Source organism: Vigna unguiculata, chromosome 3 (genome assembly GCF_004118075.2).
Source record: "Vigna unguiculata cultivar IT97K-499-35 chromosome 3, ASM411807v1, whole genome shotgun sequence".
Lineage (NCBI taxonomy): Eukaryota > Viridiplantae > Streptophyta > Magnoliopsida > Fabales > Fabaceae > Vigna > Vigna unguiculata.
The window spans coordinates 63,050,542-63,065,999 of record NC_040281.1 but is presented as its reverse complement, the minus strand read 5'-3'; the positions used below and the strand labels follow the sequence as shown (position 1 = coordinate 63,065,999).

At 34.4% G+C, this 15,458-nt stretch overlaps 2 protein-coding genes across 2 annotated transcripts; one reads left to right on the top strand and one right to left on the bottom strand.

Moving 5' to 3' along the window:
• Nucleotides 1-5,774: 5,774 nt before the first annotated feature.
• Nucleotides 5,775-7,377, top strand: LOC114179328 (ethylene-responsive transcription factor ERF086-like). Its single transcript, XM_028065633.1, has one exon. It carries the CDS (start codon nucleotides 6,061-6,063, stop codon nucleotides 7,144-7,146), a length of 1,086 nt encoding a protein of 361 aa, XP_027921434.1. The 5' UTR covers nucleotides 5,775-6,060; the 3' UTR covers nucleotides 7,147-7,377.
• A 3,343-nt stretch (nucleotides 7,378-10,720) lies between these two features.
• Nucleotides 10,721-15,426, bottom strand: LOC114178918 (zinc finger CCCH domain-containing protein 58). Its single transcript, XM_028065066.1, has 7 exons — nucleotides 15,113-15,426; nucleotides 14,856-14,998; nucleotides 14,543-14,608; nucleotides 14,174-14,293; nucleotides 13,772-14,086; nucleotides 13,381-13,701; nucleotides 10,721-11,747 (listed from the first exon to the last, which is right to left on the bottom strand). The coding sequence occupies exons 1-7, from the start codon at nucleotides 15,198-15,200 to the stop codon at nucleotides 11,346-11,348; spliced, it is 1,455 nt and encodes a 484-aa protein (XP_027920867.1). The 5' UTR covers nucleotides 15,201-15,426; the 3' UTR covers nucleotides 10,721-11,345.
• Between the last annotated feature and the right edge of the window lie 32 nt (nucleotides 15,427-15,458).

Below are 15,458 nucleotides of genomic sequence, written 5' to 3'. Positions count from 1 at the left end.
CAATAAGAAAAATGATATTTTAACCTACTTTTTTTATCCACTTTTAATCCATTGCTTTAATTACCATTAGATCATCTTTTTAGTGATGTGATAATCTAATGATGATTAAAGTAATGGGTTAAAAATGGGTTAAAAAAAGTAGGTTAAAGTATCATTGTCCATACAATAAACTCCTATAAAGGTAAATGTAGCATGGCCTATTTCATAACTTTGAAATAACTGAAATTAAGAGTAATAATACGACAGACACAGTAGAGTTAACTTACAAAGATAATACTTTTTTTATGCTCTGGTTTGCATTTATTTATGATATGACCAATAGAATAGAAGAATCATTGTCATTGGTGACACTAGACATCTATAAAATTGTCAATGTCATATTTATAACAAAGCCCAAAGAATATTGAAATTTATAATTTTCCACCATACTTTTTCAACTACTGGTTTGGTCTCATAATAGAAATGCATAAATGCAGGGGCAAATAGTAGAATCAAGAAGAAACAATGTCCAATGTGGTTGAACACATTTTGAGAAGATTGAAAGAACGTGAAAGAATTTGAATTTCTCAAACTACTCTATTTCAAATGCATTGTTATTGTGGACCCAAACGCAAAAGATAAAAAAGATTGAACTCACATCCACAATTGTAATTTCAAAAATAGGGTGCACAAATCTTGAAATTAGTTTAGACAGAGGGTAATTTTGGAAAAATACGGGTCATAAAAGCGAGGTGTAATAATCAAAAAAAGGAGGTTTAAATAGCAATTATCTAGATTAAAATTTTATTAGATGAGATGGCAAACGATAAGGTTGGTTAAAGTGTATTTCCCTCAATGGGCTCCTAATCAGCAAACAGCCCACTTGCTTTAGAGTTTGGGTATTGCTTTCTGCACCCCACAATTATTGTAATAATTTTAGAATTTTATTAAAATATTTTTTAAATAATGTTTAAAATATGTTTACTTTTATTTACAAATGGATTTTTTTCATGAGTTGTGAAATTTTTTAATATGAAATATCATAAAATTTCATTATTTTTTTAAACAAATATGAGTTATCATTATTGAACATCAGAAAAACTTATTTATAATATTTAGAAGTGTTAATTAACTATTATAAAACGCTCTCATTAGAAACAAATCTATTGAAACTTTAGTTCAGTACAATCTTATAATATTTTTAAAATTGAACCACTAGGTCTTTGGAACAAGGTGAAAAGAGGAGACATAATCGGAGAAAAAAGCTGTCATCATCTTCTGTTATATGGGAGGAAAATGCGAAAATTGAAGAAGAAAAACATGTTTTTCGACACAAGAAAATAAGTTCAAACTAATTATTATCATAAAAATATTTATACATATTTATGTTACACGTCACAAATGCTTTATTAAGATTTATATTTTTATTTATTACAATAAATAATTTAAATATTAAATAATAAATAAAATTAAATTGTTGACAATAAAAATACCAATCTCACTTTTCATCGTGTTATAATGTTTTATATTTGATTTAAAAAATTTCATTGTTCACTTATTTTTACTCCCTGTTCTCTTTCTGTTTATTTACTCTTATTTTCTATCACCTAATAAGGAAAAACACAAAAGAAAATTATTGGAGTTATATAAAGTAAAAAGAGGTGATGTAACTTGTGAGGGCCACAGAAATAAATTTATACAACTAAACTAAAATAAGTATCATTAATAAAGACACTAATTGGTTTATGAAGGCATGTGACTTTGGTAGACCCTAATAAACAATGACATATGCAGCTAACCAATCCCTTAAAGATGTTTCTTTAGAATTAAAAAGTATAAAACACGATGTTTAAAAAATATATATATTAAGAGACTCCTACACAGCATTATTAATGACAATATTTGTAATTATAGTTTTTTAATTAAAACGTTTTCAATTTTTCATTCTAATTAAAATAAAAAACAAAAACTAATAACACTTGTAAATTTTATCTTGTCCTTAAGAAAATGATTAAAGAGAGAGAAGAAAAAGGGGCATCATCTTCATAGGTTTTCCCTTTCTCATTATATGCTTAATAAACTTTGTTCTATTCCGAAGGGCTAAGACCGATACAAAATATTTAATACAACCAATCATACACTTTGTCCCTATTCTTCATCACGAACAATAATATATGCACGTCCTTATACTTACTACAACGTTAAACAAGTTTAGGTATTACGAAATTGGTTTTGGTTAACATTTGCATCTCAAAAAGTTTTTAATGTTCTAAGCATTTAGTAATATACACATAACTTTATTATTTTTGAATTAACAATATTAAATCATTATTCGTACTGTTTTTCTGACTTCTCAATTATTATCTTCAATGTCAATAATATCTTTGGTCAAGTAAGTATGTGTCTACACAATAACATTTTTATAATCAATCACTGTTCTCGACTTAAGTGAAGGTTAACATTCTTATAATCGATCACTTGAAAATTATATACGTTAACGTTCCTATAATCGATCGCTTCAAAGTTTTTTACTTGAAAGTCTCAACTTGAGTATTCGGTTTGTAGTGACTACGGAAGGTGTAATGTACAATTTGATTACTTTAAACCTAAGTTTTCATTTGAAAAGTATGAGTGTTGTCTCCAATCACGTGAGAGGCTTGCATGTTATCATGTCACTTTGACTAAAGCAACAACAATGCATAATTGGATGGCATGGTTGCGAAAGAAGAGGGTTTAAATTCGAAAAAAAACATTAGTTTGTGGAAGGACACGAGTGTGAGCAGAAAGAAGCCGAAGCATCAAAAGCTAACATGGGACAGCTTTGAACCAAAAGTGCTTCCAAGAACACTTGTCACTTAATTAAACACCATTACTTAGCTTCTTCTTCCGTCAAAATCCAAGTCCTAAAAAACATGTTTATCTTTTTCCCTAAATCCCGGACGACCTTTAACATTAGCAAAAAAGTGTGTGCCACTTTTGGAGAATGTGCACAATTCCCTTCTGACCATAAAAAGTTACGTGCTAAAAACCATCTCAGACAAAATAAAAAACAAGACATAATAAACAATATAAGAAGAGAGAGCTACCTTTCTTTGCGGTCTTGTTTGGTCATTATGGAAGAAAAACATCTATTTTAGGGATGTCTAAAGCACCTTGTCAACAACAATATGTACCCTTTGCCAACCCAACTTCAAAGTCACATCTTTTGAGACACCCATTGACTAACCTTTTTTCTTTCTTAATGGTAACTTCCAAAACCTTCCATTGCATTTCATTCTTCTTCCTCTCTTCTAAAAACACCTTCTTTCCTTAATTAATTACCCATCACTGTAATAATATATGTATACTTTTCCAATGAGGGTGTTTTTTTCTTTCCTATTTACCAGATATTATTCACCAGCACTCTTGATGGAAAAAAGAAGCAGAAAAACTAAGACAAGAGAAAACTCCATGTCCATTTTCTGAATTTTCTATTGGTGTGTGTTCTTTTCTTTCATATTGGTGTCTTGATGCACGAGAGCACTATGATACCGTGATCAATACTAATATTTTGCTCTTTCTCTCTGGGGCCCAAATGGAGCTAACATACTATCTTTCTGCCTCTTGGAATCTTTAGTGGATGAGTCAAGCGTCTTGGATTGATTCAAACCCCAATCAATTAACAAACACAAATCACTAATCAAAAATCTTAAACAAATGTAGTTGAGTCCGTGTGACATCTCTATCTTTTCATGGTAGCAAAATTTTTGGCACTGTTAAATCCGTATCCTACTGGTTAAGAAGTTTTAAACAGGGTTTTTCAGTTGAAATTCATGCATTGAAAGTCATTGCGGAGATACATTACTGATGTTTTTGTTTTGAAATTCTTAATGATGGTCAAAAAAGAGAATTGGCACTATGGAAATAATGTGCTGAGAACAACAAAACGGCTTGACCCTTTTGTATGATTAGTATTGTGCTATTTCCAATGCTTATAGGCATGTGATTGCAGACTTATTTAAGGCATTACTAAATTACATTTTCCTTGTAGGAACTGTTAACTAATAAAAATATGCCCACTAGCTTAAGCTTTGTGGGGGCTGTTTAATCCAACCCAACTTGCTAATCTCCTTTAAACTTTTCATTACCCTTTTGACTACACCTTTTAATATTGGCTTTTGGAGATCAGAGATAGTAAAGGTGATTAACCAAAAAGGCATTTTTATGTTATCTTTTTTAGTTTTATGCCATTAAGTCATTTCCTTTTTCCTCCACTAGCCTTAAAACTCTGCAGTGTAGATTCATAAGTTAAGTTCATCTTATAATCTGTATAATAATACACAGTTGTAAGTATCCATGAAAAAGTCCAAAAATACAAGCATAATAATGCAGGCAGTTTAAAAATAAACTCAAATCTTCTGGAATGTTTTGTTCAAGGATGTGAAAACTAATTCTAGTTCAGTAATAAAAGAACTGATCTACACTTTCATCTAAGAGGTTTAGCTTACATGAATGAGTCACATAATCATAACAGGGCACTAAGCTAAGACCACGGTCAACAGCTATGATCAGTTTGGCCCAAATAAACTCTTGTACTGGAATTAAAAATTCTGCAGTTGAATTGCCAAAAAGAAAATGGAGGAAAATCTACTATTTTTATGTGAAACATGATGTGTGTGTGTGTGTGTATTATAAATATAGAAGAAACAAAGTTAAGAGTTTGTGTTGTGGGCCATTGAAAAGAGAACTTTATAATTTTGTAGTCGAGTGTGGGGTTGTTTCCATGACACAAGACAGGGAAGGGTCACAGAATATAAAATTGTTGGATAATTTTGTGTGTAGTTAGAGATGATTTTAACTGCTCCCTTTGAAAATCATGAAGCAAACAAGAACCTCCGATGTAATTGGTTGATTATTTTGCATAAAACGCGGATTCACATGTGCATAATGATAAATGCAGCTAGTGAATGTCATGCTAAGATTAGTACCTCAAAATTCAAATGTTTGAGACTCTCAAGGAGTATGTATGTAGACAAAACCACGCAGTTGTTTTTCCCTTTCTGGTTTTTGTCAGGGACTGAATCCTGCATAATTAAATTTTTTCAGATTTCATTTACACCAATCATTCAATCACCCAGGAAAGTTCTCTAAAAACAGCAGCGTATGTATCATCTCAAAAACGTAACCTTATAGGTCAATATCTATCTGTCTATCAAGTCTAGAGCAAAAACTGAGAGGTTTTATTTCATGTTACAGAAATTATAAATAAAAATAGTAATTTACTGGGAAAGTTTTTCTTTTTTTCTTGCGTTGGAAATAGCACAATAGAGCTTAGCAGGTCAATTCCAGGTAGTTAGTTGATTAGCTGGGCCTTTACACGTGAACTGATATGAATAGAGATTTAATCTTTGTCAATTGTTATCAAATCCCAATAGCTTGCATGGACCTGATGTAATAATTACCTCACTAACTTTTACATTATTCAAGTCCAATGTAATAATTTTTTTGGTGTATTTTCCAACTCATTGTCTGTGTCTGTGCTTGTTATTGCTAAGAAACAGAAAACACATTTTATGCTGTCGTTGGAACTAGAAAGAAAGTGACTGTTGCAAAGAAATAAGATCTCAAAAGTGCAGAGTGTAGAGCCCCATTTAAGGTACTTGACAAGTGAAGGGAATCTTTATTTTCACTGTTTAGTTGTGAGTCTTAACTAAATGGGATGGAGAAGTAGAGGTTTAATAGAAATAAGAAAAAGAAAGACTTTAAAAAGTAGGTGGAAAGGGGAGGATGGTCTCCAAAGAATGACATCTGCAAAATGTTCTTTTTTCTTCCTTCCATGATCAAGTCACAGTCTTTAAAACACTCTCCAACACACTTCACCATTCATCATAACATAACATCACATAATAATAACAACATAACATAACATAACCTTCACTGCACTGCACTACTGCTCCTAAGTCCTAAATCCTGAGTCCTAAGTTGTGCTGTCTCCATTCTCTTTTGTCCTCTCTTCATTTGGCACACTATTTAACTCCCCCTACCACACTCACATTTCCTCACCCCATTTCACTCCAAATTTTCTTTGCCATTTCCCTACCCATGTCAACCTCTAGAACCTCAGATACACCCTTCAAAGGATATGATCCCAACCAAACCCAAATGTGTCTCTCTCTTCTCCAACGCAACACTTCTCCTTGTGGTGAAAAAAGAGGCAGAAGGAAGCAAGCAGAGCCAGGAAGGTTCCTCGGGGTCAGAAGACGCCCTTGGGGTCGATATGCTGCTGAAATCAGAGACCCCACAACCAAAGAAAGACATTGGCTTGGCACCTTCGACACTGCTCAGGAAGCAGCTCTTGCTTATGACAGAGCTGCTCTCTCCATGAAAGGAACACAGGCAAGAACCAACTTTGTTTACTCCGACAACATCAACTTCCACACTACACTTTCTCCTGAGGATGTTCAACTCCAACTTCAACTTCAACTCCAACCTCTCCTCCCACCTTCACAGTTCCTCACCAACACCACTCACACAAAACAACCAAACAACCACCAGAATACCCTCGTTCACACTTCAAACTGTGGAAACCCCTCCCCATTGAACAATGACGTCGCGTGTGTTGAAATTGAAACTTCAGATAGTTTCTTCTTTTCCAGTGATTCTAACTCGGGCTATCTGGAATGCATTGTTCCTGATAACTGTTTCAGACCTTCTGCTTCTGCTTCCGGTTCCTCCAGAAGCAACAGTTCAAACTCCAGAAAGAGCGATGTGAGCGATCAAAAGGCTCACACAAACTACTCCATTGAGAGTACTAATCATCATCATCATGATCAGCAGCAGCAGCAGCAGAAGCAGTACCCACATGCTGACATGAGTTCATTCTCTCAAGAAATGGCAGCAAGGGGTTCTAACTTTTCAGAGTTTTGTTATCCAAGTGAAGTGAGTCAAGGATCATGGGATGATCAACAGTCATGGGATTGGAACTGCAGTGAACTTTCAGCCATATTTAAGAACCCATTAAGGGTGGAAAATGGGTGCATGGATGCAATGTACCACCACCCCATCATGAGTGATGATGATCAGAGTGGAAGCTATGGAGTAATGAATAATGAGGGTGCTTCTTCTACTACCTGTTCTCCATCACTTCCACCCTTTGGGGACGTAGACTTGGGATACCCACTCTTCTGAGTCTCAGAGTGAGAGGTGCATTTATCAAGGAGTTTGTGTCTTAGTTAGCCCTTGTGTACTTGCATTGCATGCACTTGTACGTTTTTTTCTTTTTAATTTTCCTTGTAACTTGGGTCTATAGCAACCCTTTTATCCTTCTTCTAATGTAATTACTAAATTGCACACATCATGGGATGAGTGATTTAGGTTTTGAGATGTTGAAAAAGGCTCCACTACTACTTTCAAATCAATGGAAACCATTTTCTCTTATAAATGACCAATTTTTCTTTCAACGTAATAGCAAGCTTATTATTCAAAATCCAAATGAAAAAAGATGTGAACAGAATGGGAGAAACAATTCAAAATAAAGGTTTCTGAGTAAAAAAAAGAAGAAGAATGTAAAGAAGAAAAGTACAGGAAAAGTGATTATTTATATTGATGCATATTAATGGCATGATTTTATCCTTGTTTTGGGCTAGTTGCCTAAACTTTAGGGTACAATAAAGGTGGTGATGGCACAAGCATATCCATCAAACAGCATATATAGCTTCACAGAAAGACATATTGTGAAGCCAATAACCCGCGATTCTAATCTATTGCTTGCAGTACATTCCCTTTTTCTGACTATTGATTGATTAGATAATGAGTTGTTTTTTCTTCTTTTCCTCTTCCTTTTTCCCCTTTTCTTTCATCACCTTCTAAAACAGGTTTAACATTCAGACCAAAAATAAAACTTCTCTGCTTTATTAACCAATATCATGGTTAGGTATGGGAACATGGGAAGCAGGAACACCCAGGATCCCAAATAAATCTTATCACTTCGGATCAAAATATAAGAAAATAGTTATCAAATATATTGTAGACGTGTTATTAGGATAAATTTCAAAAATAAAATTTTCTTGATGAACAGAAGTTTATTTATAAATAAAATAAAAAATAAAATTAAAATTTTAAAAAGTTGTGTGGAAGAAGTTTTATAAATTATTGTATACGTAAAGTAATTTAAATTTATGACTAAATTTATTTTTCTCCCAAAAACTATTTTGGATAAATTTATCCAAAAGTAGACTACTGGTTGAGTTTCATGCTCTCTACTTGAAAAACCACACCAAACACGTAATGTGTTTTGGGTTTATACTAAAGAATTAATTGTTTTTATAATGACAATACTATTAAAACTTCATATCATGTGCAAACCTTTTTAACTCTTTTAATTTTATTTTAAGTTAAAGTAATTTAATGTATTTTTTTTGTTATATAAACAAAATGGTAATGTTTATTATTAAATTGTTCCTACAATAAAAAATTCAAACATAAAAAAATTTAATTTAAAAATTATATAAAAACCAAAATCATTTTTTTTTCAATTAGAATTAATGGTCAGAACTACCAAAGTATTTTTTTTTTTTTATTTGGGTACATAACTTTACTACAAAACTTGACTAATACTAAAATAAGCTTTGAATTAATAGCTATTACTTCTTAGTGGTTTAACTTCTATAACCTAATTGGAGCAACTTTTTCTAATGGAATCCACTTATATATAAATCATTCATTTTTACTCTTCTCCATACAAACACCTCTAAACATTTTTTTCTCTGTAATGGAGCAACTTTGTTTAGATGTTTTTTAATAGGCCCCATAAAAAGAATATACATCGTTATGCTTTATTGATGATATGTAATGCTTGTCAAATTTTAAAACATGATATTTTGATAATAATCATTTATATATTTTTAGAAAACATCAGAAACATAATACTAGTAACACTTGAATGTAAATATGTCCAGTTAAATCATTAATATTTATAAATTAAATTTCACTCATTATTTAATGAAGTGATTCAACAGGTAAAGGTAATAATTTATATATACTACACTAAAAGCAAAATTATATATATATATATATATATATATATATATATATATATATATATATATATATATATATATATATATATATATATATATATATATAAAGAAAAAGACACCAAGTGGGTTCACCGGGTAGAGTAAAAGTGAGTCAAATTGACTTGTTTTACTGGTCCGAATATTTTGTGTAACTATCATTATTAATTTTATCTAATTCAACTAATGAAAAAGGATCATAATTCCATGGTGTGTCCAAAAAATCTATAACAATTTGGGAAAACTCATCAAACCTAGTTAAATGAATACGCATGTAATGCTCTGTATGCATACTTGATATTGTACACCTGTTTTATGATGGTCATGATGTTCTCATTGTTCTCCTTCAAAGTAAGAAAATGTTGACCAACTTTTCTAAACTTTTAGTCATGTTAACCACCATTTTCATTATCTTTTAATTTGTTAGTATATGAATGGCATATTAATGCATCACTTACTTCGTTATTATGATTTTTATATATTACCTTCACAATATTGGTTTACCTCATAATTTAAATGAATACTTACATTTTCTTTCTTGTTGGAATCAAAGTGAAGATGAACTTGTAAACTACTTGTTGACTATGTTAAATCCTGTTTGAGGTTTTAAACCTCTTGTTGAAGCTAAAAACATTAATGGCTCGACCCAAATATATGACATAATATTAGGAGAGCTCCAGTGGAAGCTTTGATACTATGACAAAAACTTTAGATATAAAGGAAAAACAAACTTAAACAAAATACGGGTCAATGTGCATATATATTTATCATCACATCTGAAAAACAACACAAATTGAACCCATGAGAAAGAAAGAAGGATGGAATCTTTTTCTGCATAATAAAATACCAAAATGCACCATTTAACATAATGAAAAATAGCATGCAATGCAAGCACAACTACACAAGGATGATTCGATAATGAGGAAAGAAAGAGAGGCCTTCAATATTGGGCTTCAATTGAGCTATTCTCTGACAATTTGGTCCCCATATTAAAAAATACTATCACACTATTAATTTTTTAGAATAATTTTTTAATAAGGAAAACATTATTTTTAATGTAGAATTTCCGTACATGACATCTGTAAAGTTAAAAAAATATATATTTAATAAATCTTTTCTCAATTTTAATGGACTTAAGTTCGAAGAACCCAAAAGGGGACCATTAGAAATACTTCGAAGTCCTCCATCAAAACTATTCTTTTTCGTCTTGTCAGCTGTCCCGTATCGTTGATAAAAATTCTGCTATCCAACTACAGAGATACTATTAAGTACAGTAGATACCTTCATAATAGAATAAGAAAAAACCAAGTTTGATTAATCTAAAAAAAATATATGGAAAAACAACATTAGTTTAATTTTCTAAAACAAACAACCTTAAATCTTAAAGGTTGATTAGTTGAGGTTTTTGTAGTGTCACGTCGGTTGGGTTGGTGAGGGAAGGTGCAATACACCTGTCCTTCAACTTTGAAGCGGACAAGAAATAAGAACACGTGTAGCTGAACTGCGTTGCATGCTGTGTCGCGTGGCACGCTGCGTTAGCTCAAGTAAAGTGTATTGTATTGATAAGTACAAAGATATCGGAATCTAATGGGGGAGGGGTGATGAAAAGAATTGAAAGGAAACCCTCCAGAAAGATACCTGATCCCTGAGGAAAGCTTGAGCAGGTAAAATGACAGTGAAAAAAGAGATTATTGGGCTTTCAAATGTGTTAATTTAAATGTCTTTCTTCATATATGTATTCTGTAATAAACTTAAGTACCAAGTCAAGCATTTTACTTGTCACAACATCACCGTGTATCTAAATTCATAAAAGATAGCAATGTGAAGCCTCATTGTAGTCTCCTGATTACTACTCTTCACGTCAAACCTTGGATAACTTGGGAACAGTGGCAAACGGGACCTTCCCAAATGCAAAAGGGGTTCATGTGAAGAGGGATTACACATGGTGAATGAAACTCCGGGCAGAAATTTTCTCATCAAAAAAGATTGAAGCATAAATAAGCACCAGAAACTACTAAAATTGGAGATGTGGATGGACATGTGCAGATACTTTTGAAGTTATCCAAAAGCAAGGTGCGTGTATGGGTTGCTAAAACTCTCAAGGTTGGCCATGGTTTATTCAAGATAAAAAGGATGGCCACAGAAAGATTATATGGACACAGACAATTGGTGGAAAGTGTGTGCTGCTACACCTGAATGTGGAACTGGAATAATTGAAAAATAAAACCTATTTGAGAACCTCCTTGAGTGATGATGGCCGGTTGAAAAATTGAGATAAAAAGGAGTTGATAATGAGGAATTCATTCACATTGCTTAGCTTGAGGTATGAGAGACAGTGCTACTTGTGGTAGTAGCACTTGTGGTTGCTGAAGAACTGGAACTCTGAGCAGATGGTTGGGTGCTTGATTGAGAAATGGGTCCGACGCTTGACAAGGTCAAACCAACTGATCCGGTTGATGTGCTCATTGAAGACATTCTGGACGAAACAGACTCCTTACTCACTCCTGCACCAAGTTCAGGCCGCAACTCCGATGATGAAGATGACGGAGCAAGAGTGCCGATTGAGGAACCCACAGGATAGGGTGCAACTGGCATGTCGGCAAGGGAAGACGCAGATGGACTATAACTAAGTGATCCCATAGGATGATCGAATTTGCATGCAGAACCAAATTTGCAAACTCCACGCTGTGTATAGTGAGTGCAAGGCGGTGCCCCCTGATTATCAAACACAATTAAGAATTCAGGAATGCACTCAGACAATTTCAAATTAAAACAGAATAGGCACATTTATCATTGCATCAACAGTCCTTTAAACAAATCATGTCATAATGAGTAAAAACAAATACTTGTCAAAATCACAAGAATGAAATACAAAATTACCAATAGAAATAAGGTTGAACTCCTCAAGCTAGCATGAGAACATAGCTCTAAGGAGGAGAACCACAGATAACAGAGCACATAACCAGAAATTCGTTGCATCGACAAAGGTTAAAGGAAAATACAAACAACGTCAACCAATTCCATAAAAAGCCAGAAACCCAATCACAACTTCATATTAGAAAGACATTTCATGATATAGATAAACTTCAAGCATACAAACAAAGAAAACAACATGGAACACTCCAATAGACCGAACAATAGCTTCACAGAATGTAAATAATAAACATCCAATAAGATGAAAATTAGTAGGAAATAGCACGTGACATATAAATCAGACAATGAAAACATTGATGCCATGGCGATGCATAAGGTTTAATAAGTTATGGTGCATTTAGAAACACAATGTCGAATATGTAACTGAAAAGAACTTAACGCTATATTTAAACAAAATAAAAAAAAGGGGGTTGTAAAATGATAATATTCATTGAAAAAGAGATAAAAACCAACACGCGTCCTTTATTGAAAATGGGTAACTGGTTGTTAGAATAGTTTCCCATAATTTAAAGTTTTTAATTGAATCCCTCCTAATTATAAAATTTTGTACTTGGTGTCCCTGAAACCTGTATAAGTTGTAACAACAAAATGGCTTGCACATGACCGAAAAGATCCACAAACAGAGTCTAAATGCTGGCAACCAGCGGAAAACCAAGAATCTATTTTGAAAATGTAAGTATAAGGACTATATTTAAAATTCAATAAAACTATAAACAAAATAATCGAACCTATTAATAAGAAAACATTTTGGCATTTATATTAATATGAGATCAGGGATTATCTGGTTATTGAGACAATATGCTACCGGAGAATCTAACAAGTACATACAGATTTGATCCTTGCTGCCCACTATCTTTTGATGAAATAAAATTTTAGCGCAAGGTGTCAGTAGGCTTTTGGTTCGTCCATTCTTCAAGGACAAGTAACTCAGCAAGAGAGACTAATCAGAGAAGTATTACAATATCTCAATTATAAGTGTTATGTTTTAGTAAATACAATTTTAAAGATGTGAACAAAAGTTTCAATCATTCAAGAGTTTGTATAAGAAAATATTCCCTGGCCAGTCATAGATCAGATACATAGAACGAGAATTGAAAAATGGAGTTAACATACAGATATAAGTATTATAAGTATTACGGCGATACACTACAATTTAACAAAACCTAAACCTAAAGAAGGATCCAGAGGAACACTTATAATGCATGTTGCACAGACTACAAATTCTAAAATCCTAAAAGGTGACTCTAAATACCAGCAGAATGTGTAGACCAACATGAATGCATGATACATGGAAATAGAAAGGTGCCCTAAAAAGAGCTAGCATAAAATAAGAACGAAAATACGGTTCCTACTGTGATCCTTTTTTGATGACAACCCAGTATAAAGCACCAAAGAACAAAGAAGTTGAAATTACCGGACGCAAAGGAAGACCCACAGGACTAAGGATTACATTTGCTTTAGGTGCACCCTTGTCTGGTGGATGATGATATCTGCAAGATGGACCAAATTTGCACTCCCCTGTTTTCATGTAGTAATGACATTCTGGTTGATCAGGTCTTTCTGGAAATGGATGCTCCTTCTGAATAGCAGCTGAAGGACCGACTGAGGAACCAGAAGGCTGATAAGGTGCAGTAAAAGTAGCTGCGGACGAAGGTAGCGGGGTTATCCCATAAAGCTGTGTTGAACCAACATTAGACGCAGAGCTAGATGGCATTACAGGGGTTGTTGCAGGAGCCTGCACCAAGTGCTTAACAGCTTTAGTAAATGTGCACATAACTTGAGTAAGCAGCGCATAGTGGACGTACCTGATAAGGACCCCAACCTGAAAAAGGGACCATGGCAGGAGACACTACCATAGGCCCATACGGACCCTGAACTACTGAGCCGGGTAGCATAGGTGGCCTTGCAACAAGTACACCATATTGTTGCTGCGAAGGACCAGATTGGGGCTGTACAGTTGGATATACTGGTGAAGGTACCGGTACAGGCAGATGTGAAACTGAGGGAACCGGTGATGGTGCAATAACTTGGACACCTGCAGGCTGGGGATGGTGGAATTTACAAGTTGCACCAAATTTGCACTGTCCAGTTTTCACATAATAGGAACACTCTTTCTCACCCTGTTATCAATTATGAAAATAGTTTGAATCCAACATTCACAAAGAACACATAATATTACACAATAAACATAGAGCGATGATACTGACCACTCGCAACGGATATCCATAATAATTTAGTGGCACAGGAGTGGCAGCGCCTGCCGCCTGCCTAGGATGGTGGTACTTGCAGGATGCACCAAACTTGCATGATCCCGTCCTCATGTAGTACTGCAGTTCAACCACGAGCATAGACAATAGAACCAACACATAAGGAAGGCCAGCAGCATTGAAGACAACCAGAACAAAAATAGAAGTCAATTTCAATTTTCACCCAAACCTTGACATTTATTAAAAGAAACACCAGAACACGTCATTTTGCAAAACCTAGAGTAATTGCATTTACAGTATCACCAATCAAATGTAACCATTTAATACAGGTGCAGCACAGAATCTATGAATGAAAGCCATATTAAAAACCTGGCACACAGGCTGCCCCACGCGCTCTGGAAACTCCCCTCCGGTCCTCGCCGCAGCTCCAATGACCTAAGTAACAAAACATGCAGAAGTAGTTTCAACTTAGGAAACATCATTCGATCACAGTGTCCAATGCAGACCTCTAAATCTCGCCCAACTGAGTTCAATTAACCCACAACACAAGTAAAATTCAACAAACTGAAGTGTAGAAAGCCAAGATCAAAGGCGAAATTGGAGACACACACTTACAGAGGAGTAAGCAAGAAGCAAAAACCCTGAGAAACTAGAAAGAAGAAGAAGAAGATTTATTTATTACCGCAGCACGGTCACGAGGATGGTTGAAACGACACCGTGTCCCGTAACCGCAAAATCCCGTCCTCAAATAGTAGATACAATCAGCCTCATCGGGTCGCAGAGGGTACGATTCGGCAGCTGCCAATCCGTGTTGCCACGAGGACTCTGCATTATTAGTGAAATCAAGATCAAACCTACTTCCATTATTACCACACTCTGCATTATTCAGCGCAAATCGAGAATCGTGAAGGGAATAACAGATAATGTAGATAGAGTCACCTTCGATGCCGGCGTCGGCGCCGGCCGCGGTCCATTCCGGCGACGGATCAGACTGCGACCCCTCGCTGGCCCGGCCGTACCGCTCCATTGTACGGACCAAACGGAAGAAAAAAGGGACTCAATCTGAAGGCAGGAATGAGAGGTTCCGATCAAAAGAGTGAGAAACTGCTTTGGATTTTCTCTCTCCTTCTCTCTCACTCACTCACTCATACACTTCCTCTATGTTTCTTCCACAGTATTAGTTGCTCTCTTTCTCTCTCTATTTTCTCTCTCTTTCAGTTTCTAGGCTTCTTTTCTTATTTATTTTGATTTTTTCCCTTCGAGACACTCTTTTCATTGGCAGGAG

Excerpts from the sequence above, each read along its gene's own strand:
- LOC114179328 (XM_028065633.1), top strand. The coding sequence starts at position 6,061 with ATGTCAACCTCTAGAACCTCAGATACACCCTTCAAAGGATATGATCCC.
- LOC114178918 (XM_028065066.1), bottom strand. The coding sequence starts at position 15,200 with ATGGAGCGGTACGGCCGGGCCAGCGAGGGGTCGCAGTCTGATCCGTCG. Across the intron at positions 14,999-15,112 it reads CGCCGACGCCGGCATCGAAG|AGTCCTCGTGGCAACACGGA; the intron begins GTGACTCTATCT and ends CTAATAATGCAG. Across the intron at positions 11,748-13,380 it reads TGGGTCTTCCTTTGCGTCCG|GGGGCACCGCCTTGCACTCA; the intron begins GTAATTTCAACT and ends TTTGATAATCAG.